The 27,052-nt window shown below is 33.2% G+C and overlaps 2 protein-coding genes across 2 annotated transcripts in view; one reads left to right on the plus strand and one right to left on the minus strand.

The window, feature by feature from the left end:
• Window positions 1-1,508: 1,508 nt before the first annotated feature.
• LOC110022744 (elongator complex protein 4) lies at window positions 1,509-12,170 on the minus strand. The gene is made up of 9 exons (XM_020721828.1): window positions 12,064-12,170; window positions 11,783-11,975; window positions 11,456-11,700; window positions 11,305-11,374; window positions 8,594-8,750; window positions 2,729-2,795; window positions 2,211-2,370; window positions 2,046-2,137; window positions 1,509-1,920 (listed from the first exon to the last, which is right to left on the minus strand). The coding sequence occupies exons 2-9, from the start codon at window positions 11,937-11,939 to the stop codon at window positions 1,753-1,755; spliced, it is 1,116 nt and encodes a 371-aa protein (XP_020577487.1). The 5' UTR covers window positions 11,940-11,975; window positions 12,064-12,170; the 3' UTR covers window positions 1,509-1,752.
• Window positions 12,171-21,885: 9,715 nt separating this feature from the next.
• Window positions 21,886-27,052, plus strand: part of LOC110022659 (protein MEI2-like 2) — a 35,368-nt gene continuing 30,201 nt past the window's right edge. Inside the window, exons 1-4 of the mRNA XM_020721720.1 lie at window positions 21,886-22,219; window positions 23,693-23,734; window positions 23,826-23,948; window positions 24,023-24,489. Of these exons, the coding sequence (XP_020577379.1) occupies window positions 23,701-23,734; window positions 23,826-23,948; window positions 24,023-24,489 (624 nt within the window). The 5' untranslated portion in view covers window positions 21,886-22,219; window positions 23,693-23,700. The remainder of the gene's footprint in view (window positions 22,220-23,692; window positions 23,735-23,825; window positions 23,949-24,022; window positions 24,490-27,052) is intronic.

A 27,052-nucleotide genomic window follows, 5' to 3' on the forward strand; every position in this document is an offset into this window, starting at 1 on the left:
CAAAAGATAATTCTATTACAATGCAATACACACTTATATTATAGTAATTGAGTATTCTGGAGAGGGTTGGTGGCCCCCATCTGTTGAGTTTGTTAGCAGAGGATGTGGAGACATAATTCTTGTTTTCGCCTAGAGGTATAGCTTTTTTAACAGCCTCAACGGTTGGGGATGTTGTGTAGCTGGGAGCAGTGGGCAGTGTGGAGGTTGGGTTTTGGGTGGGAAAGACAGTTTCATTGAAGACAACAAGAATTATGTCTAACAACCTCAACTGTTGGGGACCCCCAACCCTCTCTAGCATACTCCATTACTATAATATAAATGTGTACTGAACTGTAATAGAATTAGCTTCGGGGCTCTTCCATTCATTATAGTTCTCTAGAATTGAATCTGGCGTAAACCTCTCGGTCACCTGGAGAAGCTCTAATGTGAGCTATTCTCATTTTAAGGGTCCGTTTGGGGCAGCTTATTTGGTGCGGTGGCGTTTTGAAAACGCAATTAATCTGCTTGGGTAAATTGCATTTTGGCAGCTTATGCGTTTTGAAAACGGTGAAAGCAGCATTTTCAGACCGCACTTAGATAGTTGCGGTGACAGCTTTCTGACAGCAGTATGGCTTTTCCAAGAAAATAAAAATTTATAATAGCCATTGCATCTAGCTTATCAGCAAATTATTTTTAATCAGCTTATCAGCAGATTATTCAATAAGCTACAGCTGCCCCAAACAGACGCTTAATCTCACTGCAATTTATCCGTGCAATGGATGAATGAAAAAGACGTTGGCGCGCCAAGGTTGTTGCATAAAGGTTGAGTGCAAGGTTGTCAATGTTTTCAGTTTCAGTGGTTGATGCTAAGTGTCTTCATTGAGAGAAATGTAAACTTGTTTGAGAAGCAGGAAGGAGAAACCCTAGATAATACTGCAACACTACCTATAAATGTTCACATGATATGTGCATGCACTTTTTTAAACAAGTTTGAACTATTAATGGATTGGAGGTAATGAATTGTAGTTATTAAATGAGTGAAAGATTAGTTATTTGAATTCAGATAATGAATATTCTTTTCTTTTTCTTTTTTTTTTTTTGGTTAAAACAAACTGCTACGAACACTTCAATTTAAATTTTGAAATTTATAGCTTGGATCTGCACTAAACTCGGTGCTGATTTTGTTGACTGTTAATTTTTCTTATTATAAAATTGTCCACAATAATTTACGAGTCAAGCCTGAGCTCGCGCCACCTCGCCATTTACAACACTGTGAACAGCATAAAATTCTGGGCATGATCAAAACTTTTTGTCATTCATATATTAAGTTGATAAAAATATAGATTTACTTAATTCCTTATTTATTTGACTTGCCTTGTGATTTAAACTTTTTGAAAAAAAAGTATATTTTTATGTAAAATAAGTCTAACTTTTATATGGCAAGCAATTTATAAGACGACTGCGTTTATGCATGAAAATGTGTATTTTCACTTTTTATGTAAAAATATAGAAGTGGAAAAATGCCCAGATGCAAGCAACAAAGCCAAATAATACTTGAATCATTGTAAAGAATGTAATACAATTAGAATAAGTTATACAGCAATCTAAGGTTCCTATTTTAGCACAGTGGAAGAAATTGGAGCCCAGAGAAGAAGACAACCAAGCCAGCCAGACCATGATGTTACCATTCACCTGAAACATTGCCGAACAAAAAGAACACGGCGAATTCTCAACTCCGACGGCACATTAACCTTCAGCGAATAATTTTAGATGCTAGAAATCAATGGAAGAACCCTTCAAAGATCCAGAACAGGGACCAGCAGTTCCATAGGAAGTCCCACTTGATCCTTCCACAGGAGCCTGATTCAGTCTTTCCAGAGCCAAAAATCTCCGCCGGTGGAGCTTTAATGAGAATGTGCTGGTCTCCAGAATGACTGGAACCTGCATTTTTCAATTTAGAGTGATTATATCACATTCTGAAAACATTAAATTTGATTAATTTCAACCTATGGAGGCCAGAAAAATAAGGATTACAAAAAAAAAAAAACAAAAAACACAAGACATGCCTGGGAATTGATCTGAGCCACTTTGTGCACATGCAAAAGGCCAACCATCTCCTGGTAACCAGTCAGGAGCTTAGCCAAATCCTTGTCCTCATCTATTTAGTAAAAAAATGTTACAAAAAACACTAAAAAAGTAATCATGAGTATGATGTAAGCAGAAGATTATGCCTGGGATAGCTCTAACTGATAGAAGTGTGTCAGCCAAGTGTTGCCATCTCTTGGAGAAGGAGGGTAGAAGAATGGAGCTTGGGAATGTAATCATAGCAACAGCCTTAGAAGATAGCAGCATTGCTCTCAAAGACCTTACAAAGGAAACCATATCCCAATCCTACAACAATTTAGCCAAAAAAGTTAATGGAACAACAAAAATTTATTATCATTGAACAATCCCCGAGACAGACCATGCTTCCTAATAGAAACCGGATTTTATGAATAAAACAAATTAAAAAAATCACAGTTTTTTTTTTTTCTTTTTTTTAAGGAATGACCGGAGGCTATGATACACGCCCCGACCATCCCACATGCGCCTAAGAACTCGAGTACCACACCCTACACTCGGGGGGAGTCGAACCCCAGACCAGAGGGGGCTTACAACTGATAAATAGATGCCCGACCAACTGATCTGAATACGCGGCGCAAAATCACACAATTAAGTGATTCCTTACATAGAAGAAATAAATACTCACAGAAAATCCACATTGTGGAGCGCACAGTGATTGTATTGCTATACGACCAGCAAGTCCAACACCATTTCTGCAATGGGAAATCAAATAAGAGAGTGATCCAACGGTAGGGGTGTGCTAAACTAATGTATTCCGTTAAAATTAACCATTCGGCACTTTAATCTTAAATTATAATAATTCTGAGGAAGGATTGGGGATAACTTAAGGACTGTGAAATCTGGGGAAAAACAAGAGGGAGATCATTAGGCAGGCCAACAGAAATGGAAAGTACTAATAAAAGTTCTAGTAAACAACCCCATTTACTCTTCCATCCATCTATAATTCTGGATTAATGTGGAGGAGAAAAGGCTCAAATGTGTTCAATAAACAAATCACAGGAAGCTTATGACCAAACTTCAAACTCCGTAGGAAGCTTTATTGGAATAAAAATTAATTAATCAACTGAAACAAATACCGCAGAAAAAAAGGGACGGTGATACACAAGAAAAAGCATATTCAAGGGAACCCTTATCATTAACTGATACAGAAAACTATGTAATCATTTTGCAGAGTAATCACTGCACAGATTTAAGTGTCACTAAACCCAATGTAGGGTATTACATACATATAACCCAATTCCTATGTAATTGCATATCTAATACCTTAATTTTGCTTTTTTACATTCACGCCACCCAAATCTTTCATATCACATCAAAAATACCACCATTTTAATTTTCAAAATGTAAAAGTCACCTTTTCATGAATAATAAGCAAGATGGTTTGTATAAAAATATTGAAGTTTAGGTTTTGGATATGTAAATTGTCAATATTTTGAGCAAATAGGCTGAATTTCTTTTCTTTTGTTTTCATGCCAATAAATAATAGTATGTACAATCTATTTTACGTACATAATATTCTGTATAATTTATTTTTGGTAATATAATTAATACATATTCCTAATCTAAATATTCAGCTAAAAGGAAAGAATCTGTGCAAATATAATATTTCCTTCTTTGCAGCATTGCGAAGAAGGAAATTCTTTATTGTGTCTAATTTCATATATTCTTGACTGATATCCCCCCTCAAATTAATGTTGGTTGATCAAGAAGCATCAATTTGCTGACAAGAAACTGATGATGTTATCAAGAATGTTAGTAAATATATCAGCAGTTTGAATATTAAAAGTCATATGAGGAAGAAATATAACACCATCCTCATAAGCTTCTCGAATGGAATGACAGTCTACTTCAATGTATTTTGTGCGCTCATGAAAGACAGGATTAACAACAATCTGGATAGCGCTAGTATTATCTGCATGAAGAGAAGTAGACTCAAACGGAGGAAAACCAAGCTCACCCAGCACGCCCCGAAGCCAAATGATCTCAGAACAAGCAGAGGACATAGCACGATATTATGCAGTAGATGACTTAGAATCTCAATCTTGTTTCTTGCTCTTCCAAGAGATTAAAAAGTTTTCGAGAAAAATGCAACATCCAATAATAGATCGGCGTTTATCAGAACAACCAGCCCAATCAGCATCACTATAGGTTGTTAAGGTGATAGGAGACTCCGCAGAAAAGAACAACCACGATGAGAAGTACCTTTCAATTACCGAACAATACGTCGAACTACAGTTAAATAGAGATGTGTGGGTGCTTACATAAATTAACTAACTTGTTACACAGCAAATGAAATATTAGAACGTGTAATAGTCAGATAATTGAGACTGTCAACAAGTTGTCGATATAGAAATAGTTCAGATAGAAAGTCATCATCATTCTGTTAACATTTGACATATACTTCCAAAGAAGTATCAGTGGAACGACCATCATGAAGACCAGTCAAAGCAATGAGTCCCTTCGTACAGTTGTGCTGATGAAGAAAAATACCAGCGGCAGAAGATTACAAATCGAAGGCAGAAGATTAAACCTCGAGTCCTAAGAAATAAGTTAATGACCCTAAATCTTTCATATGAAAAGAATCTTGAAGACGTTTCTGTAGCTAAGACATCAATTAATTGCCAGATCCGGTGATGACAATATCATCAACATAAACTAATAACAAAACAATTCTCTTGTCAGTCTTGCAAAGAAATAATAATAATCATACTAACTTTGAATAAAAGAGAAGCTAAGAAGGGTATTGCAAAACTTTTCAAACCAGGCCCATGGAGTTTGTTTCAAACCGTATATGGACCATTTGAGCTTACAAACATCATGTGAAGGTGTAGAAAATAAGCTTAGAGGAGGCGTCATATAGACATCTTATTTGAGATCCCCATGTAAAAATGCATTCTTAACATCCATCTACTCTAAGAACCAGTCTTTAGATGCAACAATAGATAACACCAGTCGAACAGTTGTCATCTTAACCACAGGTGCAAATGTTTCTTTATAATCAATCTTGTATTTCTGTCAATTGCCGAGAGCTACCAATCTTGTCTTATATATGTCAAGAGAGCCATCAGATCGGAGATTAAGAGAATAAACCCATTTACAACAAATGAGTTTAACACCTCTAGGACATGAAACAATATTCCAAGTGTGATTATCTTGAAATGCCTGAAGTTCCTCTTGCATGGCTTTGACCCCAACAAGTTTGTTTAGCAGCCTGAAAGAGGTAGGAACATTAATATTAGTTAAAATTGCAGAATACTCATATCTATCTGAAGGACGAATACGTCGGGTTGATCGTCGAATACTTATTGGAGCAATTTCTGGATCAGGCTCGAGGGGGATTGAAGGTGAAGGGGGAAGACGTCGTGTGTAGGCAATGTTCGGCTTGAACCATTTATCAGCAAAAGAATTATCAAATTGTGGAAGTATAACTGTATATGGTGTCGACACATGATGTTAAAAGTAATATTCATGCTAAAAAAACCACATTCCGAGCAATATGTCATCGATTATTAATCGAATCATAACACAGAAAACCTTTATGATTATGATTGTACCCCATAAAGGCACATCGTACTGACTTAGTTGCCAACTTATGACGTTCATGAGAAGAGACGTTTATGAGAAGATGAATGAACAAAACAAACACATCTGAAAGTATGTAGCATATGATAATTAGGATTTTTATCAAAAATTCGATAGTAATGAGACTCATACTTCAATTGTTGAGATGGTAAACGATTAATGAGATAAACTGCAGTAGATAAAGCATCAGTCCAAAATTTAGCTAGAACAGAAGATTCTATCAGTAATGTGCGTACAGTATCCAATAGATATCGATTTTTCCATTCAGCAATTATATTTTGTTGTGATGTATAGAGACATGAGCGTTGTGAAACAATACATTTGTTATGGAGAAATGCTTGAAACTCATGAGACATGTATTCACCACCATTGTCAGACCGTAACATTTTAATGCGAGCGAAGAACTGAGTTTCAACATATGAAGTTTCAACATACGATAAAAATGTTTGGAATACAGTAAATACTTCTGTTTTGGAACGTAAAAAATAGATCCAAGAAAATCGACTTTAATCATCAATAAATGTCACAAAATATCTATCTTGAGCATGTGAAATAACTTGTGTAATTCTTCAAACATCACTATAAATAATGTCAAAATATTTAATGGCACGACTGCCTAAAATAGAGAAAGATAATGTCTTACTTTTTCCAAATTTACAAACAGAACATTCAACTACTAAACTTTTATCTGTAGAATAAAAAATATTATTTTTACATAATTACTTCAACACCATATCATTTAGATGACCTAGTTTTTTTATGTCAGATGCCCATCTTATTCTCAACAACTGAAGATTCTAATGAAATATTCAGAGGAACAGTAAATTGTAATGGAAACAATCTGCTCACTTTAGGTCCATTCGCTATTACCTTCCCCGACACCTGATCTTGCACAATACAACAATCACGAGAAAAATGTGCGTCACAGTTATTATCCACAATTTGACCAACATAGAGTAAGTTAGTAGATAATTTAGGAGAAATCAAGACATGTCTGAATGATTAGTTAATATCACCAACTGTCGTAATTGGAATATTATTTTCATTAACCTGAATCTGTTGAGTACTAGTGTACGGTCGTTGGTTATGCAATAAATCAGCTGTGTCAGTCATATCATTTGTAGCGCCTAAATCAACAACGCAAGGAGAAAGAACGGAAGTAATAGTTTTATCTTTCCCTTGAAGGCCGAGAGTAGAAAAGGCAGAGAGAATCATCTGATGAACCATATATGGTGTGACAACTGTTTGATTATTATCAACAGCTATGGAAAATCTAGATGTCAAGGCAGGATTGTGAGTGTCGTATACCGTGGTATGAAGTGTTTGTGGTTTGCGGTTTTTGGGTCGTATAGGACACTCTGTAAGAGTATGTCCCTTTTGCTTGCAATAAATACATACATTATTTTCACAATTTCGTGCAATATGATCAAATTTCTTGATAGCATATGTCATATTAATTATTTATGATGATCCATACATTGAACTGATAATAATGTGTGTCGTCAATATTTGTTCTTCGCGCAATAATTGTCAAAAAAAACATCCAAACATTGAACCGGATCTCTGTTCAGCAACCCAGCTCGAGCAGTTTCAAATTTAGTTCTCAGTTTCATTACTCTCAATTTCATTAAAAACTGATCACGACGACTTTCTTCATGAATAGCTTGAAGAGTAGCTAAATTCTCCTTTGGCAACTTATCCTTTAACACTTTAGCATAGATAACATTAGTATATTCACTCCATAAATTTAAAAAGCCAGAATAATATTGTTCAATTGAAAGATTGCCCTGACTATAATTACTCATGCCCAGTTCCAATTGGAAGCGTTTCGCAAAATTATCTTGATTGTAAGTGCGCTTTAGGTATTCTCAAATTTCTTTAGCTGTGCCAAAGAATTGTAAATTAATCACCATATGAGCTTCAATAGATCCCAAAATCCAGGAAACAATACGAGCATCATTTGTTTCCCATTGACCAAGATATTTTGCTTCAGTGGGAGTTGGGAGAGTTGGGAAAGACCCATCAATATGACCCCAAAGCTCCTTCCCTTTTAAGATAATTCTAAGCTGAAATTCTCATGTGGCGTAATTCTTTCCTGTAAATTTGATACCTAAGATTTCATAAGAAATTCTAAATAGAATGGTCGTTGATCGAAATCAACCAAAAATCAAAGAAAACAAAGATATATAAATAAAATCCAAATAGTTGATCTAAATCAACGTGAAAAGGCTAGGGCGGAAAAGTGTTGAAGCAGTCGAAGATCGACGAGAGTTCTTATCGAAGGGAGCGGATGATTGCGGCTGTGCAATCACGGCTGTCGCGATCGAATGATCGGAGAGCGAAAGATTAGATGCGATCGAATGAGAAGCGATCGAGGCGAAGCGAATGAGAAGCGATCGAAGAGCAGAAGATCGAAGATCGAAGAGGAGATCGCGCTAGAACTCAAACAAAGCGAACGAGATGCCACCGAACTCAAAGACAAGAATGAGCGCTCCGGTGATGAAGCACTTAACAAAAGCTAAAATTCTAAAGATTCAGACCAAACTCAGATCATGTCAATATTTTGAGCAAATAGGCTGAATGTCTTTTTCTTTACTTTCATTCCAATAAATAATAGTCTGTCCAATCAATTTTAGGTACATACTATTATGTATAATCTATTTTAGGTAACTTAATTAATACATATTCATAATCTAAATATTCAGCTAAAAGGAAAGAATTGCAAATATAATATTTCATTTTTTGCAGCATTACGAAGAAGGAAACTTTTTATTCTGAATGATTTCATTTATTCCTGATTGATATAAATACATAGGAATTGAGTGTTATGAATGTAAATCTTCCTAAAAAAGAAATACTATAAAACACATTTTCTCCCAGACATGCAAATTGAAAAATTGACGCCTACCCAGATAGTTTAGATAAAAATGAGGAGCAGTGTTTACGAAGAGGTGCAAGATTTGCAAATTTCTGAATTGATATACAGTCAATGTTTGGTGCATTCAACATACGCCTTTCAATAGATTTCCGCAGATCAAAATTGTGGCTGAATTCCTGCTCAACATCTGCAAGCAGCAAAGAAATTAATTTTATATTCTTACAAATGGTCAATGTCCCTAAAAGCGCAAAACTCTGCATTCTTATATCAGCCACGTAACAAACAAGGATTAGCTCCTACATGTTGCATGTTTTATCCCATTGTTTTGTTACAGCAAAAACAAATTTTCTTATAGAAAATACAAGAAAGTCATGCATTCTATTTAATCTTCTGCAGGTTGTTTTGTAGTTTATCTCATTAGTCATACAATACAGGCATATTTCACTGACATTAAAATCACCAAAAAATTAATATTAAGCAAAAATTGTTAGCTAAGTCTTGCGATGAAGCTGGCAAAGTAGTATTCTAAGAAAAAGTTTGTTGTTGAAGATAACAGTTACAAAAATTCATATATAAAGGCTTGGTTGGGATCACTTTTGATTTTTGTCTTTCGTTTTTATTTTTTTTCTTTTATCATAAAAACTTACTGCATTTTTTTTGTTCTTTTAATTTAAAAAAAAATAGTTTGTTTTAAAAAAAACTTGAAATATCTAAAGGTTGTTTTGAGTGTTTTAAAAAATAACTAAACATATCTATCACACCAAATAAATTTTGTTTTAAATCAAAACATAAAACAAAGTAAAACAAAAAAACAAAAGTGAACCAAGATAAGCCCCTAGTTTTTGGAGTTCAATGGTTTTTAGATTTCAATTCACAACCTTCAAATGACTCAAAGTAAGAACCATTAAAAGAATCAACTCAAATTAAAAGATTTCAAGACATCAAGCACGGCTTCAAAACATTTCTATAAGGCCACCATAAGACAGCTTGATAGCTCATGTGATAATCCTTAAATCAGACATCCATGAATATGATAAAGCATATTTTTAAATCATAAACTCTAGTAATCATTAAAATGAAATTAACTACTAAAGAACTTAATTCTAAGATATGCATATCTGAGTTCTTCTAAAATTTTATTCAATCTTCTATATTTTAAAACTTCAAAAAATATCATAACTATCATGATTATGGCATTTACAGAGAGCGCACTTACTCGTATAAAAAATTTGTTGATCCTTGAAGTAATCTAATTGATTAAAAACTATCGATGACACCATATTAGTTGTACAAGTCAATAATCCATTTTATCTATCTTATCTTACTCTAAGATATTGACACAGATCTTCTCCCACACTAATAAAAAATTCTAATTATATTATTAATTTGTAGTAGAACAAACCAAATTTCGATAGTATATCTTTCATGCATAAAACTAAATTGAACATTCAATATAAAACTATATGAACTAACTAGTCTTTGATTCCTTACTTTTTTCAATAACACTACATGAGCCACTACATTAACTCCCCCGTAAATACCATCTCCAAATATTTCCCCTTAAATTTGGCCCTCAAAATATTCTTTGATCTGTTGGCGTCATCTAAATCTTTGAGGTAAACAAAGCATTTGCACATCATGTACTCTAGTATCTCACAAAATTCTCAACAAGTATCTCATATGGAATTAGACATTAATTTTATCCATCTTCTTTAAAGCTAACTTAAATCCAAATATTATGAAAAAAACCATCATATACTTCACAATTCCTATCATTTTGATCTTCTTCAGAATTTTCTTCCTTAACTCTCAACAACAACAATGACAAGCCTTTATCCCACTAAGTGGGGTCGGCTAAGTGAATTTTTTTCTCCATTGTGTCCTATTGAGTGTCATATTTTCATTTTCTTAAATAAGTCTAGTTTGATAATTTTAAAAAATAGCATAGCATTTTTTGCATAGTTTATTCATCTTTAAACGGCATCTTATTATCCTTATTTATACCTTTCATGGTTTGATTAAAGTAATTAGAACTTCTTACTCTTGTATTTATTTTATATTTCTCATCTTAAATTTAGCCTGCTGCGTAATTAAGATCTCAATGGTACCATTTTTTTCATCCATCAATAGCACTCTTTTTTGCCATTCTCATCCACACCTTGTCACTATATCACCAAATGCATATCCTTTTAATGTACTTTTGAATACCAAAAAAAAGTATATTAATCTCCATTGAGTAACCATAAGTTAATTTGCACCTAAGCCATAAAACATTCATGATCCATCAATGGGGCCTACAAAAAGGGAACCTTATTTTCTTCAGATTAGTTTGATATAAAGAAAACATGGTATAGTTTAAAACAAGGGGGAATTACACATATATACATACAGATCTTATGTATTTACATATCTAGCATCAAAGTTTTAATATTTACTTATACACAACTTTAAGCTCCATCATATCAAAATATAAGTATAACGTGTATGCTTTAAATGTTAATAATAGTGGTATTTTTATGTAATTTAAAGATTTTGCTAATTTGTTTGTAACTATCAAGATTCAAAATTTAGATGTAGTAAATGTAAATAAAAAAAAAATGTGATGGTATGTACGTAAACCCTTCTTAAAAGGACAATCTAAATAACAACATCAAGAAGGGCATGGAAAACATGAATCATTGTCAAGCAGAAGGATTTTAGCAGAAAGCGTGCAGCTTTCTGCACGAAGTCAACAGACAAACCTTTATTGTGAGCATCAGAAGCTTGCTGCTCCCCAAAGTACTTCTTGTACTGCCAAGCAATTCGAAGACCCTTCTCCAGCACCAGAAGATCAAAAACAATCACCAAAATTTTCAAGCTTAAAAAAAGCAATATAGCGACTTAAATTAAAACCTGCTCCTGCTCATTATGATCCGATCTGGTTAGCCGCTGCCTCTCCTCCTTAGACGTCGCAACAGGAGCAGGCAGTGTCCCAAGAAAAGCCCGCGGCTCATCTGCAGGCGAGGCAAAAAGGAGAGGTTGGCGGTGAATTACACCCTGGGCCATGAAGTTTCTCAGCAAAAGAAGGTGGTGCGGAGCCTCCGCGTCCTCCATCACCATCACTATACTTCCCAGCAGATAACCACCACCTAGCAATTCTATAATCCAATCAAGTTAAATAAGAACCATGAGGATGTTGTCGAGAACGAAAAAATAAGAGACGGAGGAAATATGGTTAACTGTCTAGGTCTGGAATCCCGGATGAAACGAAAGCGGTGCTTCCAGGGCCGAGTTTAATTCCGGGAGTAGAAGAAGACACGCTTGATCCGGCTGAAGTCGACATATTTCGGGAGAAGCTGCTCGATCGGACTGTCGTCGTCGTCGTCGTCGTCGCCATGGCATCTCCGGCGGCAGGCAGGATTTAAGCTAAAGCCTGCCAATAGGCAAAAAATGCCTCCGTAAATCCAGAGCTCCCGGATTTAGAAAATCCGGGACGAGCGAAGAGGAAGAATGGCACGAACAGGCTTAACTTCCTCAAATGTTTCGGTGGTCACTGTAAGCCGCAATCCGGCCCTTGCCACGAAGGTGATGGTTTTGAGCGAAACCGGGAAGGCGGAGACAAGAGAGGGTTTTGGAAAAAATATTACACTACTAAGTACTTAGAAATACGGTACGTAGCCAATAAAATCACGCCACGCGCGATAGGAGGAAAAAACCGCACAGTAATACGGGAAATATTTCTTCCCGTGTTATTCATGTGTTATTGCGTGCTATTCATATGTTATTGCGTGTTATTCATGTGTTATTGATGTGTTGTTGTGTTATTATAACACTAAGAATATTCTCATGATACAATAACACATGAATAACACACAATAACACTTGAATAACACCGGGAATATTCCCGACAGAGAAAAAAACGGCGCAATAACACGGAGAATATTCTTCCCCGTGTTATTCATGTGTTATTGTGTGTTATTCATGTGTTATTGATGTGTTATTGTGTTATTATAACACCAAGAATATTCCTAGAACACAATAATACATGAATAATACACAATAACACATGAATAACACGAAGGGGAATATTCCTAGAACACAATAACACAATAATACACCCCGTTTTTTTTTTCTGTCGCGCAAGGTATCGTGGCGTTATTTTATTGGCTACGCATGTTACTCTAGGTGCGTAGTACTGATGTAATATTTTTTCAGGGTTTTGGGCAGATAAGGCAAGTTTGGTCGAAGCAGTAAAGAGCGAGAAATAATGCGAGACAATAATAAATGTTTAAAATTCAGACCCCCCAAAAAGTAGCCGGCCCGGTCTGGAAAGCCTTAAAAATAATTTTAGGTTCGAATCGTAGAAAATTGGTCAATCGGTGGCTCGAACGCAGCCTGGTTCCGTGTTTTGAAAACTACATGTGTGGTATCAGGAAATAAACCACACTTATTTTGAGTTTTAAACATTGAGATATTAATAAAAATCAAAATAAAACTTCTAAATAAAGCCCTTATATATGTAAACTAAAAATTCCTTTATCATAATAGTTTGTATTCCTTTCCTAAGTATAGGAAAGTCACAAATCACCAAATAACCTAAATCACAACGGTGCGAGCCTCACACAACTTGAAGACACATAAAATTTATTTGCCACTAATTTTCATTTTTTTTTCCAAACACGGTATCTTTTGTTATTGTTTTTAAGTAGGATTTTAGTAAGTAATCTTCTTTGTGTGATCACGTTGAACTAAGTTTAAAAGTTTAGTAAACTAGATATTCTTTTATCATAATAGTTTGTATCCCTTTTTCACGTGTGTTGACCTCACTTTTGGTTGAGGTCTAGAAACTTCTTTAGTAGCCTAGGTCTAGCCATAGGACTTTCCTATTGACTAGTCTTAGAAAATTAGAAAAGGTACCCCCACCATTAGAAATTCAAAACTTTTCTTTTTACTCAACTTGAAATTCCATATAATGATCTTAACCTCAAACTTTAGTACTTGCAAAGCATATATATGTATAATTTTGCAGGAATTAAAGTATGCTTGTAGAAAAAGTAGGAAGTACTTACTTAAAATGTGTCTACTAAATCCTATGTTGTATCTTGATGTATTTAAATTTTAAGGATGATTTCATTAAACAAATTATGATAAGCTCACGCGTCATTCAAGATTTCCAAAGGATCATGAAGAAGTTTTAGGTAATACCTTAGACATTTCATGGTCCTCAGAGTTATCTTGAGTTCATTATAGTTTTATCATATTTGATATATAGTTCATTCAATTAATACCCTTATGCTTAATGAATTTGATATCTTAATTATCCCTTAAGTGGAGTAATTATCACTTGTCATCTCAGTTATGAATTATATTGGTAGGGGCCTTTGGGGGCAACTTGACTTAATTAAGGAATTTAGCTAATTTGATTTTAAAGAACGGGCTTATAGTATTTTGAAAAGTTTTAAATTAATTATAAGTTATTTTTTAAATTTCATTCGACAACATTTTGATTAAGCCTAGTTCACTACTAAGCCCTTAAGATTTAATAGGTGGATTAATAATTTTAATAAAAAATATTTTTCTTAATGTTTATATTTATATTCTCAATCCTTACCATGAATTATAAATCATCTCAAAACCATTAGTTTGAGGCTTAAAATCAGTGAGTTATAATTTTCTAAAATCAAACCCCTCACCTTAATATCTCTCTATTTAAATATTCTTCTAAATTTCATTAATTTTGAAAAATTACAAATTTATCTTTTATAAGACCAATGTGAGATTGGTTACTACCATTTATCCCTTTCATATTCCAGTCATCAAAATAAATCAATCAAGTTTATTTGTTGCCCATTTAGTTTTTTGGTTAAGTCTAAATATCAATTAAGCCTTAAATTCCAAAATTACCCTTTTGCCCCTAAGACTTTAATACCCATAAGTCATTAAATTATACTCAAATGACTTGAAAATTTTATATTACCTAACTAATGGGTTAATTAAAACATCAAAGTAGAAAATGTGATTTTTCTAATATTATTTAACTTTTATAATTATTTATAATGCAAAAATAAGGATTTTTCAATGAAAATTTAATAAATCAATCAAAATAAAACATCTGTCCTCAAGAAATTTATTAAAGGTTCACCTAGCTTAGAGGACCACGTGGACCACCTTTCATGATTTTTAGAAATTTAATTTAATTATTAAAATTATATGTTGGTTTTGAGCATTAATTTAATATAAAATAATATTTAAATGGAAAATTAAGTTTTTTATTTTTATTAAATCTCTCTGAGTCCAAGCAGCCCAAAGAAACAAATTTCATATTTTTGTGATTTGTATTTTTATTATTAGAATTATTTTAGTGAAAAATGAAAGAAAATTCATTTTTAAGCATTTTAAAATTAATATCTTGACTTAGAAAATTACGAAAATTATTTTGATTGGTTCCAAGTAATTAGTAAGCCAAATATGCTATTTTAGCAGGTCTTCACAATTTTGTGATTATTATGATTTTTAATTAATTGTTAATTATTTAAATGCTCAAAAATAGTTTAAAAATGAAGTGTCTATTTTAATTCAAATTTTATTTTTCTCAAGTTCCTCTGGTCACAAGGAACTCCCAATATCAATTTGGTGATTTTTTGAATTGTATTTTAATTATTATAATTATTTTAATATAAAAAATACCATCTTATCTTAAAAATTTATTTTTAGTGATCAAATTAACTCCAATTGACTTGAAAATTTTATGAGAAGTTTCTATAATATTAAGTTACAGTGGAGAAAGATTTTCATGTCATTTACATTTATAATTACTCCAAATTAATTTTCACTTCATTTTTAAGGTTGGTGACAATTAGGATTATTTTAAATGAGTTAAACAAATTTTATATTTTTCCTAGGCTCCTCTAACCACAGTGAACCTACCAAAGTAAGTTTTGTATTTATCTGATGAGTATTTTAATTATTATAATATTTAAACCAAAATAAAGACTATTAACTCGAAAATTGGCCATTAACTTGAAATTAGATATCTTTAGTAAGAGATGCCTCCTGACCTTGGAAAAATCAGGAGAGACGCCTAACAACAGAGACATCAAAAGCCAAAAGCCCCATGGTCCCATGACATGGTAAAATGTCTATGCAAATGGAGAATCAAAATAAGGAAAACACCATTTAATTAACTAAAAATAAAATATGCATCAAATATATATGATAATATTTTTCTTGAAGTTTATTCCACATTATTCTCCTCTGTTCACTAAGCAAGTGGGTATTTTTATTTTATTTTTGTGATTTTTCTACACAAAGTTATAGATTTTTGAAGTTCTCGCTATTTAAATAAATAAAAAATTCCTTATTTTTCTGCTTAAGTGACGCGACGCCACCTTAACATAGGCAGATCCGAAGTTCCACGCGGCCACTTTTGGTTTGGCACCGCCATCCACTTCAGCGCTGACTCAACCTGCGGTTCGTGTTCCATTCTTTCGTCCAGCGCAATCTCGTTTGTCTATCCAATACGCGCTCGATCCAACAACGCTCTGTCATCGTCCCCAAAGCTCTAGCCTAAGAACCCTCCAACTTCTAGGCTTAATATCTCTCTCGACACTCAACCAAATTAAGTGTAGTTTGTTCCTATAGACTCGTCTTGACTAGGAGAACATATCCATATGGTTAATCATCCTTTAAATCAACTCTATGCACATGGAAAATCAAATTAAACTCGGTTTAGGGTTAAGTTTCAATACCTTGATCAAAGAGGGGTAGCCTCGATAGGATGCTTGTGGAAGTTTCGTGGGGGACCCAAGAGCCTGGGGATTGAGCCTTGAGCAGTGGTGAATCGCCTAGATATGATTTTGACCAAAGTCGATTTGGGGGTTCGATCAAAGTCCACCTTAGGGTGCTCCGGTAATGGGGTTTTTGCGGAGGATCTTCCTCTCTCACTGTGGGGATGGTGTGGGTGCAATTAATTTGGACTTGATGGAGGTTTGGTGAGTGTCATGTTTTGAATTTTTGAAGTTCTCGCTATTTAAATAAATAAGAAAATCCTTATTTTTCTGCTTAAGTGACGCGGCGCCACCTTAACCTAGGCAGATCCGAAGTTCCACGCGGCCACTTCTGGTTTGGCACCGCCATCTACCTCAGCGCTGACTCAGCCTGCGGTTCGTGTTCCATTCTTTCGTCCCACGCAATCTCATTCGTCTATCCAATACACGCTCGATCCAACAACGCTCTGTCATCGTCCCCAAAGCTCTAGCCTGAGAACCCTCTAACTTCTAGGATTAATATCTCTCTCGATACTCAACCAAATTAAGTGTAGTTTGTTTCTATAGACTCGTCTTGACTAGGAGAATATATTCATATGGTTAAATCATCCTTTAAATCAACTCTATGCACATGGAAATCAAATTAAACTCGGTTTAGGGTTAAGTTTCAATACCTGGCTCCAAGAGGGGTAGCCTCGATTGGATGCTTGTGAAAGCTTCGTGGGGGACTCAAGAGCCTGGGGATTGAGCCTCGAGCAGTGGTGAATCGCCTAGATATGATTTTGACCAAAGTCGATTTGGGGGTTCGATCAAAGTCCACCTTAGGGTACTCCGGTAATGGGGCTTTTGCGGGGGATCTTCCTCTCTCACTGTGGGGATGGCGTGGGTGCAATTAATTTGGACTTGGTGGAGGTTTGGTGAGTGTCATGTTTTGACATTTGATTTGAGCTCCAAAATTGAGCTCGAGCAGTGGATTTGAGTAGCTAAGGATGGTTGGGTTAAGCTCAAGAGGTCCTAAGGAAGCTCTGAAAGTAATTTGACAGAGTCTCCACTAGGAATTGCAAGCTCTCCCCCTTTGGCCATGGAGGGTGTGTTTAAATAGAGGGGGAAGGAGAGGCCACCAGGGGTATTTAATGGGTGCCCTAGGTTGCTTATGTGGAAGTCAACAAGGTGCAAAAATCCAATTGAGATGAGATAGCTTGAATGGTTTTAATTTTGAAATTTAGCTTAGGTGGAGCACTTTGGGGTGACTTTTCTGGCAGCCTAGGTGGTCGGCCGGCCAGACTCAGGTCACCATCCAGTCCAGGGAAGGCAGGGCTTGGGTTTGGTGAAGTCAATTGGGGTTGGCCATGTGTAAAGGCATTGAATTGAAATAGTGTGGGGAAAGGGTTATTTTGGGTCAATTTGGGTTGGGTTTAGCCACAAAGGTTGGTTGAAGAGGATCAGATGGGTCAGCTAAATTGGTGTGGAGAGGTCTCCATCCAAGGGATTTTGGCTAAGCATGGGTCTAATTTTCATGAGGAAGGATTTTGGATTTATTTGGTATTTTGGTGAAGTTTGGCTTGATGTTTGATTTAGAATGACTTGATTTTGAATTTAGGACTTTAGGAATGATTTTAATCAAATGGATGTTGAAGATAAAGAATTGTCATGTGGGCTTTAGATTTGAGCTTTTGAAACTAAATGTGGTGGGCTTGGGCTTTTAAAATGGAAATTGAGTTTGGGCTAAAATTTGGGCTAATTGAATTTTGAGTTTGGTGTAGGAGAATGCCATGAAGGATTTGGTAAAATTTCAAGTGAAATTTAGTTGAATTGATAGACTAAATTAGTGGATTTGGACATATAGTCAAAGTTGAGACTTTTTGATTTGAATGAAATTAGGCTCGTAATTGGATCAAATTAGGCTTGAATTTTATTTAAATTAGGATTGTGGATGCTGAATTTTGACTTGAAATTAAAATTGGGCAAGATTATGGTCAATTGGGCTAAAATTAGGGCTACTTTAGGGACATGTAGACCTTTAAGGGCAAATTGGGGCTTTTGGTCAAATTGGACTAATTTGGTCAACTTGGGATGATGAAAAATTGAAATTGTGAATATTTGGGTTGATTTTTTATATTTTTGGGAACTTTTTAAATTTTTGAAATTTTTAGGTCATGAGGGGCATTTTTGTAATTTTGACACTTTTTTTGGGTATTTAGGAATTTGGTAATTTTTGTGAATTTTGGTTAATTTAGGTAGTGGTGGGGGCTTTGAGATGATTTTGGGGAAATTTGGGTATTTTGGGTAATTTTGAGGTTTTTTTTACAAATATTGGGGTTGTAGGGGTATTTTAGTAATCTGGTGATTTTGGGCCAAAATGGACCAACAAGCCATGAAGTCATACTAAACCAATAGAAGCCATATGAGGACTCATTTTGGATGCTTAATGTGGTGGTTCTAACCCTCTTAGCCAAAGACTGGGGGTAGATGATCATCAAGAGGAGCTTTTTAAAAGGAGTCAAGAGACCAACAAGTCATAGGGTTTTAGGGTATGTGAGAGAATGTAGTGTGTGCAAGTTAGCCTCATCAAAATCAGATCACCCAGGGTTAGTCCTGAGGTCTGGCAATTTTATGGGGGACTCCACTTGGGTTCTCTTATGCTGACCCCACCTACTAAGTACTTGAGGTTATGACCAATATGTGAAACTCCAAGCTGAGCAAATAAGAGTTTAGAATTTCTAATGGTGAGGATTCCTTTTCTAGTCTTCTAAGAATAGTCTATAGGAAAGTTCTATGACTAGACCACATGCTACTAAAGAGGAAAAACTAGACCTCAACAAAAAATGAGGTTAACAGTTTAGCAAATGAATATTCATGAAAATTTTCAAACTAATGTGATTAGTTAATCAAAATATCAAAATGATATCTAATTTAGCTAACTATAAGTAGCTTTTTGAACACTTAGTTTATTTGCAGCTCTAAGGAAAATGCTTCATCTTTGATGAAAGTTATGAATACATTCTAAAATAAATTTTTAACACAAGTTTTCAAAGTAAATGTAGCATATAAAAATTTATACACATTAAGTTTCATTGCTCGTAATGATTGCATCAATACTTTTATTGCCAAAAAAATTACGTCATCGAGAACAAAAAGTTTGATGCCTCGGTCTTCGGACAACGTCTTTCTGAGAGGTTTCACCTTGTGATGAGATATTCTAACTTGGATGTTGAAATGTTCATTGCATGTAGTTAGGAGTTTAAAGAAATATTCAAAATTGTCATCCCAATCACTAAAAAGTTAATTTATTGATGAATCTATACCATTCTAATGGCACACAAAATTAATCATGCCCATTAATCATAATTTATCAATCAAAACTCATTTATTAATTGGTAAGGGGTCATTTGGAATAACTTATGTATTATTTATTTAATATTTTATTTTATTTATTCTTAATTCAAAGGAAAATATATTTAATATGTTAAACTAAAATAAATATTTTAAAAATTTAATGTGGTCGCGATCTTTAAAGGGAATGGTAGTTGGCGATGATGGCATGTAGTGCCAAAGGGAGGTGAGCGACAAAAAACAATTATGGGTTATGGGTGAGGTAATCATCGATGAGATTGATAAATGTAGGGTTGTTGTAATTATTACTTCTAAAAAACTAAAATTACTTTAAACTACTTTTTTAAGAATTTTTGATTCATTAAAGAAATAAGAAAATGGAAAATTCACTAAATAAATGTATATCTTTTTAAAAATAAAAAAAATCAAAATAAAGAATATAAATGATCTCAAATGAGTCTAAAACATTTAATTTATTACATCATTTGATTTTGATAGCAACATATTCTTCATTTTGGATCATAATACTTTAAATATGGTGTCTCATTTAACATATTTTTTATTTTCTATTTAATTCTCTAAATTTTCCATCCATATACTAAACTTGGTCATAATACAACTTTTATTTTCCTACAAACCTATAAGTCCATCATTACTCTATCTTTTCATTTCAAATATTTATATTCCATCTACATAATATTGTTATTTATTGTTCTTAATCTCTATTATATTAAAAGAATGATCAATCATACTACTTATCGCTGAGCAATTTCTTATGTTCTCAATCAGGTGCCAACATATTATATTTATCTACTATCAATAGACAATTTTTTATTTTATTTACTATGTTTTGATACAAGCACTAATTTAACTATCAACAAACATTTGAATTTCACTCTTAGTTTCTTTATTTCCTACATAAAGAATAATATAGGAAATTATAAAATGTAATTGATCATTTAGTATTCTCAGTAGATCACCAACAATATTTGTTAATCAACCACATCAACGTCCACCTTGCTAGTCATTCGTCTCTCATCCAAAAAGATGAATGATTTTATGCCATTCGCAGTCGTTTGGTGGCTAATACTCATAATCAACTGTAAACTGATGTTTAGTTTGATGTTCGTCAATGGCCAATGATGGAACTAATGAGGGTTGAGAGGGTCGATTGCCCTGTTAAATTTTTAATAATTATTTAATATCACGTTATACATTACAAAATTGTTTCCCTGAAATTTTGAAGGTTTAGTTACAATTATAGTTTTACTTTAATAATTATTTTAAATAATTTATCATAAAGATTATAGTCATGCCAGTGAGCTTAAATACATAATTAATTTCTTTTTTATAAATATTAAATAAAATTCATTTTTAATTAATTAGAAAAAACTATATATATATACCCCTCTTCCACGCTCTCCACTATCGACATAAACCCTCACCTTATTATAGTAAGAGTTCATTATAAATTTGATTTTCATAGTTACTTTGAACATACCACTAAAGATGATGAATAACATATTTAAAGAATATATTATGAAATTATTAATTCTAAGTTTTAAATGGATCATCAAAATGAATATCGATCATTCAAAATTGATGATATTCATCAACTTGAAAATAAATTCTATCCGGAAGATTTTAGAGAAGCAAACAAACTAAAAAAAAAAAAATGAATTTAAGCCTTTTAATATTTAGCTCATTTGAATAAAATTTTTTAGAATTTAAAAAATGTTTTTTTAAGGAGTTCATAAATAACATGTTATTTTTTTTAAAATAGTTATTTTTTTTACATTTTAAGTTGTTCTGAGCAAATTTAATCATTTTATTTTATTAAATTTAGTTTGTTTTAAAAGAATAAAATATATAATATTATTAAAATTTTAATATTAATTCAAAATATCATGCATTTAAAATGATACTTAAAAAAGTGAACCTCTCTTGGATAGTCCTTTAAGAGTTTAAGATTCATGTATTTTATGATGATTAAATTCTAAAATTTCAGCCATTTAAGTCATTGTTTTTAATTATCATAAATATTGAAAAGCTGAACCTTTATGACTTTACATCCCAAATTATCCAGATAAGTGAAAGAATCTGAATCTAGCTCAACTTTGATTCCAGTAAAATAATTCCATTTAAATACTAATTATATTTAATTAAACTCGGGTGGGACCGTGTTATATTATCCGGACGCCAAATTGGTTTCAATACGGCAGAAGAAAAAGAAGGCACGTCCGCTCTTCTCTTCTCTGGTTCCCCTTTCGTTGTCTTGCTCTTTTTTACGCTTTTCTCTCGCTCTCCTCCACCAATTATACACACACCTTTCCCTTTCCTTCCACCTTCACGGAAAAGGAGAAGAAGAGCGGAACATTTCTCAAGTTCTTTTGTGAAGAGGAAGGAAGAGTGGTTATATAATCCAGTATTCCCCTCGATTGCAGTATTTACGTTTTATTTGGAAGGATATTGTCGATTCCTTGATCGTTTGGTGGATTTGCATCGGCAGCTAGTGATCCGATTAGGGTTTTCTAGCTTTGAAAGGTCTGTAAGTCGCCGATTTCCATTTCTGTAGCAGGTGAGTGCTGCTCTGGTTTCGTGATTGGGGTTGGATTAATTTTCTGAATTTTTTTCCTGGTGGATAAGCGGAATTTTTTGCCTGATTGATGCTACGTAACAGCGGGTTATTTGAACGATTGTTTTCAAGTTCTCTTTTTGACGTATTGTTTCTTTTGATATCGGAATCGTCGTTTGAGTGCTGGTTTAGTGGACGGTGATATCAATTTTTAGCAGCTGGAGGAGTTATTTCTCTTTTGGGAGTTTTTAAGAACCGTGTTTTAATTTAATTTTATTTTGGTAAAGAAGCTGTCTTTCTTGTAATCGATGGATGGCCGGCCTTCGTTTAGGGTCTTGGTGACTGGCATGATGAAATCTATTTGTTCTCCGTATTATTTGGCAGCTGCTCACCGTTCCTATTTCTTTGAATTGTCAGATTTTTTTCATGGCATTTTTTAAATTGATATTGCCAAATAAATCTTGCAAAAGATTTATCATCTTCTTTAGGATTTTCTTTTAGCCTGTTAATACAGAGTTTTTATGATTATGTCCTGTGGGTAAGTAGAAAGAGACATCCATGTTTTTGGTAGAGTTTTTTATTGGTTGCATTTGTTTCTTTCCAAGTAATTTATGTTGTTTCAAGGATTATCTATTTTCTTTTACATATTTACTGGTTTGTCTGAATCTGATAAATCTGTATTTACCGCAATAATGAGTATAAATCTTTGTTTTCACTGTTCCTTCTGGTCACATAAACTGTATATTCTATTTGACCATTTATGCCTCTGTACCTCCACTGCTATTAACTTTATATATATATATATGTTTTAAATTTTTAATTTTTACCATGCACATAAAATTATCACCTGTGAACTTTTTATATCGCCTAGTCTCCTATTTCTCGTTGGTCATTTTGGGATTCGCTGCATGTGGCTATGTCAAATCTGATATAGCAACTTCCGCAAGAAGAAATTTTTTTGATGTCTTATTTCTTTCAGGCCTTGTTTTCCTTATATGTCAATAAAGATTCATTTTTTCTTTGCAATTTTCATTAATTGTTTGGAATTCTTGTCCCTATGGTTTGGTTTTGATGCAATGTTTTCTTAACTTCTATACATGTGATGACTATGATACTTGTCAAACAGAGTTATGAAGTGATTTCTGCATGTGTGTGCCAGTCTCTGTGTGTAATATGTTCTAATTGGTCGCACTTTTCTCCTTTTTTTCTTCCAACTGCCCATTTAAATAATTTTTGACTATAAGTACTGAATTATAACTTTCTAAACCTTTTTTTTTTTGGAATATTAAAAGTGGATTGTGGGTTTATAGAGCAATTTAGCTATATCATTTTTAGTTTTCTTTTCCTTGCCTTGTATCCATAGTTTCTTTTGTTTTTTGTTATTTTATTTTCATTCTTTTGAATGGATCTGTGAGTTGAATATCAACTTTTTTTTCCTAATATGAAATTTAAACTCTAAATTTTCTTGTTACTTAGATTATTTGATGGAGCACCGTTCACAAGAGTTGGTGGCATCAGGTATTTTCACATGGAATCAGTTTTTTTTATTAATCAAATTAAAATATTTTCTGATTTTAATTCTAAGTGTGATATCTAAACACCTCATCAGTGAAAGCTACTCAGAAGTTTGAAAAGAGTCCATGGGGATTTATGTCCAAGCTTGATTCACGTCAAGGATCAAGTGATGCTAATCTCTTTTCATGCTCATTGCCAGCTCTTTCATGCGATGGATGTATGTTGGTTTATCGTCAATTTGATTATATTTCTCTTAATTTAGGGATTTTAATTAGCTTTAACTTCATTCAGTTAAGAGTTTTGAATCTGGAGTGGGAATTTGCTCAATGGATGATGTGTCATCTAAATTGGACAAGCTCGGTAAAGACATCGAGGTCAATGATTCTATTGACGGGATTGACATTCAAGGAATTGAAAAATTTTTGCCTGATGAGGATGAACTTTTTGATAGCATAATGAATAATTTACATCAAAGAGAATTTCTCAGCCATATAGAACCAGCGGAAGATTGTGATCTCTTTAGCAGTGGAGGTGGGATTGAGATGGATGCTGATCCTATAGATAATGCTATTGTTGGTATGAGCAGGATAAATATTGCTGATGATTATCTGGCGAATATAAATTTTCATTATACTCTTCCAAATGGCATTGGAACAATAGCTGGGGAGCACCCTTATGGTGAACATCCTTCCAGAACATTGTTTGTACGAAACATCAACAGTAACGTTGAAGATTCAGAATTGAGATCCCTTTTTGAGGTGATTTAATCGAGTAAAATATTCTTTTTTATAGTTTTGTTGGAATGTCATGCAAATTGTCCACTAACATATTATCCATTTAAATCAGCATCATATTTATAACTATGCAACGGACAACAGTGAAATTAGCTTTCATGAAGAGGTGCACATTTTTTTGGGCGTGCATGTGATGTAAGATGGTTAATGGTCTAAGATTTCTAATGCAACTTAAGATGATATGCAAGATGAAAAAAAAATGGCCGGTTACTAGCTCATGATTTTTGCAAAAAAATTTGGCTTTTAATATAAGAACAACAAATAGGTTTCTTTTATACCCAATGGTGTTTTTGAAAATTCTCCAAAAATATGTAAATTCTCAAGGGGGGAAAAACAACGAATAAAATTGTAGCAACAATCAAATTCACATTAAACAAAAGAACCTAAAGTGTATCTTACTTTTCATTGTTTTAATTATATTTGCAGAACCACGCCAGAACAAATTAGAACATAAGAGTAATGATTGAAATCACATCAAAAGGAGGAACCTTACCTCATAATGGTACAAACATTTGCTCTATGGTAGTATTTGTCTACATCCATGAATTACTCTAACAGAATACACATCCAACAAACATTTGCGAAGTAGAGAAGAGAACTAAAATTTTATTTCAATAACTTTTATTAGTTTTGGGATCCTATTTAAAACTTATTAAGGATCTAAAATAAGAAAGTTATCAAAATTTGATTGAATTCTAACAGAAATTAATATGCTCAATTCATAAAAATTTGCTCTAATAATAATTTTTTTTTTATTAATTTTATTTATCGAATTGCTTAAGAATTTGTTTTCAAAGTAGTCAAGCGAGAAAAGGAATAATGGAGCTGACTGAACAACGAGAAATATTTTGTATCATTGCATAAGGTGGTTTAAGCAAAGGACAAACAACATGAATGATTGTGACTATAAGCCAGTAATGGAAAAAACTTGTAAAATAGTTAAATAAGCCGCAATTCACTAGTACAGAAGGTAGTGACTGTAGCATAATGGGGCTACAATTATTGCAAAAATGATTCAACAGTGGATTGAAAAAGCTAGAAGTGCTGAAAAACTGTCGGAGAGGCATGTTGTGTCTGGATGGAGAAAATGACAACACGATGATTAAATTGCAGTGAGAAATAATTAGCAAATCACTTTGCATTAATGATTAAAAACTCAATGGGCGGTGATTGGAATTCAATGGGTTGAGTTGAAACTATGCAGTACAAAGTTATACTTGATAAACTATACGAACATAGTAGATAACACATTCCATTCATGTAGGAGCTGATATTGTTGACATGTTTTTTACACTTAAGATGAATTAGAAAAAAAAATTCACATTAATTGATTTCCTATTAAATAAAGGCTTTTAGATTTGGATCATTTGCCTAGCTTAGAAAATTCCCATTCTGATGAATTAATTATTTGGTATCAGTTTGCAAATTTGGGCAAGTATTGTGCCCCTTCAAGCTAATTAATTAGGAAGCTTGTTATCTAATGACATCATAAATCTGTAATGTTGACCATTAATAGTGGATGTGATTTCTACATATAAGTTAGCTTTTACGTCGGACAAGTTGATTCATCAAGGTGGTAGATCCTGGTTCACAATGAGGTGATGGGAAGAAATAAGAATCCAAGGTATTGTAAATTAGTTTATAAATTTAAGTCAAATTAAGTATATCGAAGACATAATTGTTGCCAATTTTCTTAGGATTTTTCGGTTTGCAATTGTCTGTCCAATTCTTTGCATGACATTATATGGACTTATATATATATTTTTTAATTTTTGAAAGCCTTTTGAGATTTTGATGCACGTTTATCTTATCTTCTGGTTAAAAGTCTACTGTTATCTTTTTTATATTTAGAACATAGTTATAATTGCCTTGATAAAATGTTAGCTCCTTGCAAATCCTTTTATTTAAATTAGACATGTCATGTAAATTTTATGAATGATACGAAACAAATGAGAATGCTAAAATGTCAATATGTTACTTAAGAAATACTATTAATGATTTATAATGCAAGCCTATATTATAAAATGATAAAGAAAATTAAATATACAAGGGTCACACCAATTATGAAATACTTATATGGACAAACAACCTTCTTTAAAAAAGCTCCACCCAAATGGCTTAATTATTGGTGGGGTTGACTAACACACTATCATTCAACCTAATAGGTGAGAATTTAAAGTCAGAACTTTATTTGAGTCACTCATTAATAAATTCACTGAAGTACTCATGCAATTTCACTTTTTAAATTTCTATCCATTAATGTACAAGCATAGAAACCAAAATCCTTAAAAACAAATTTTATTTTGATTGATAGATATAATTTCATTAGAATTTTTATTAGGGGTTAAATCAGCTCTTTTTTTAGAAGGGTAAAAGCCTATCTTTTATTTTCTATAAATTGGGCACGATACTATCTGCATATTTTTAAAGAAGAGAGATTGAATGCGATAAACCCTTGATGCAAGATCCAATGGAATGCACAGCTGATTGATTTTCAAGTACAGAGCGACAATATGAATAGGGGTAA

The sequence above is a fragment of the Phalaenopsis equestris genome, unplaced genomic scaffold (assembly GCF_001263595.1).
Source record: "Phalaenopsis equestris unplaced genomic scaffold, ASM126359v1 Scaffold000202, whole genome shotgun sequence".
NCBI lineage: Eukaryota > Viridiplantae > Streptophyta > Magnoliopsida > Asparagales > Orchidaceae > Phalaenopsis > Phalaenopsis equestris.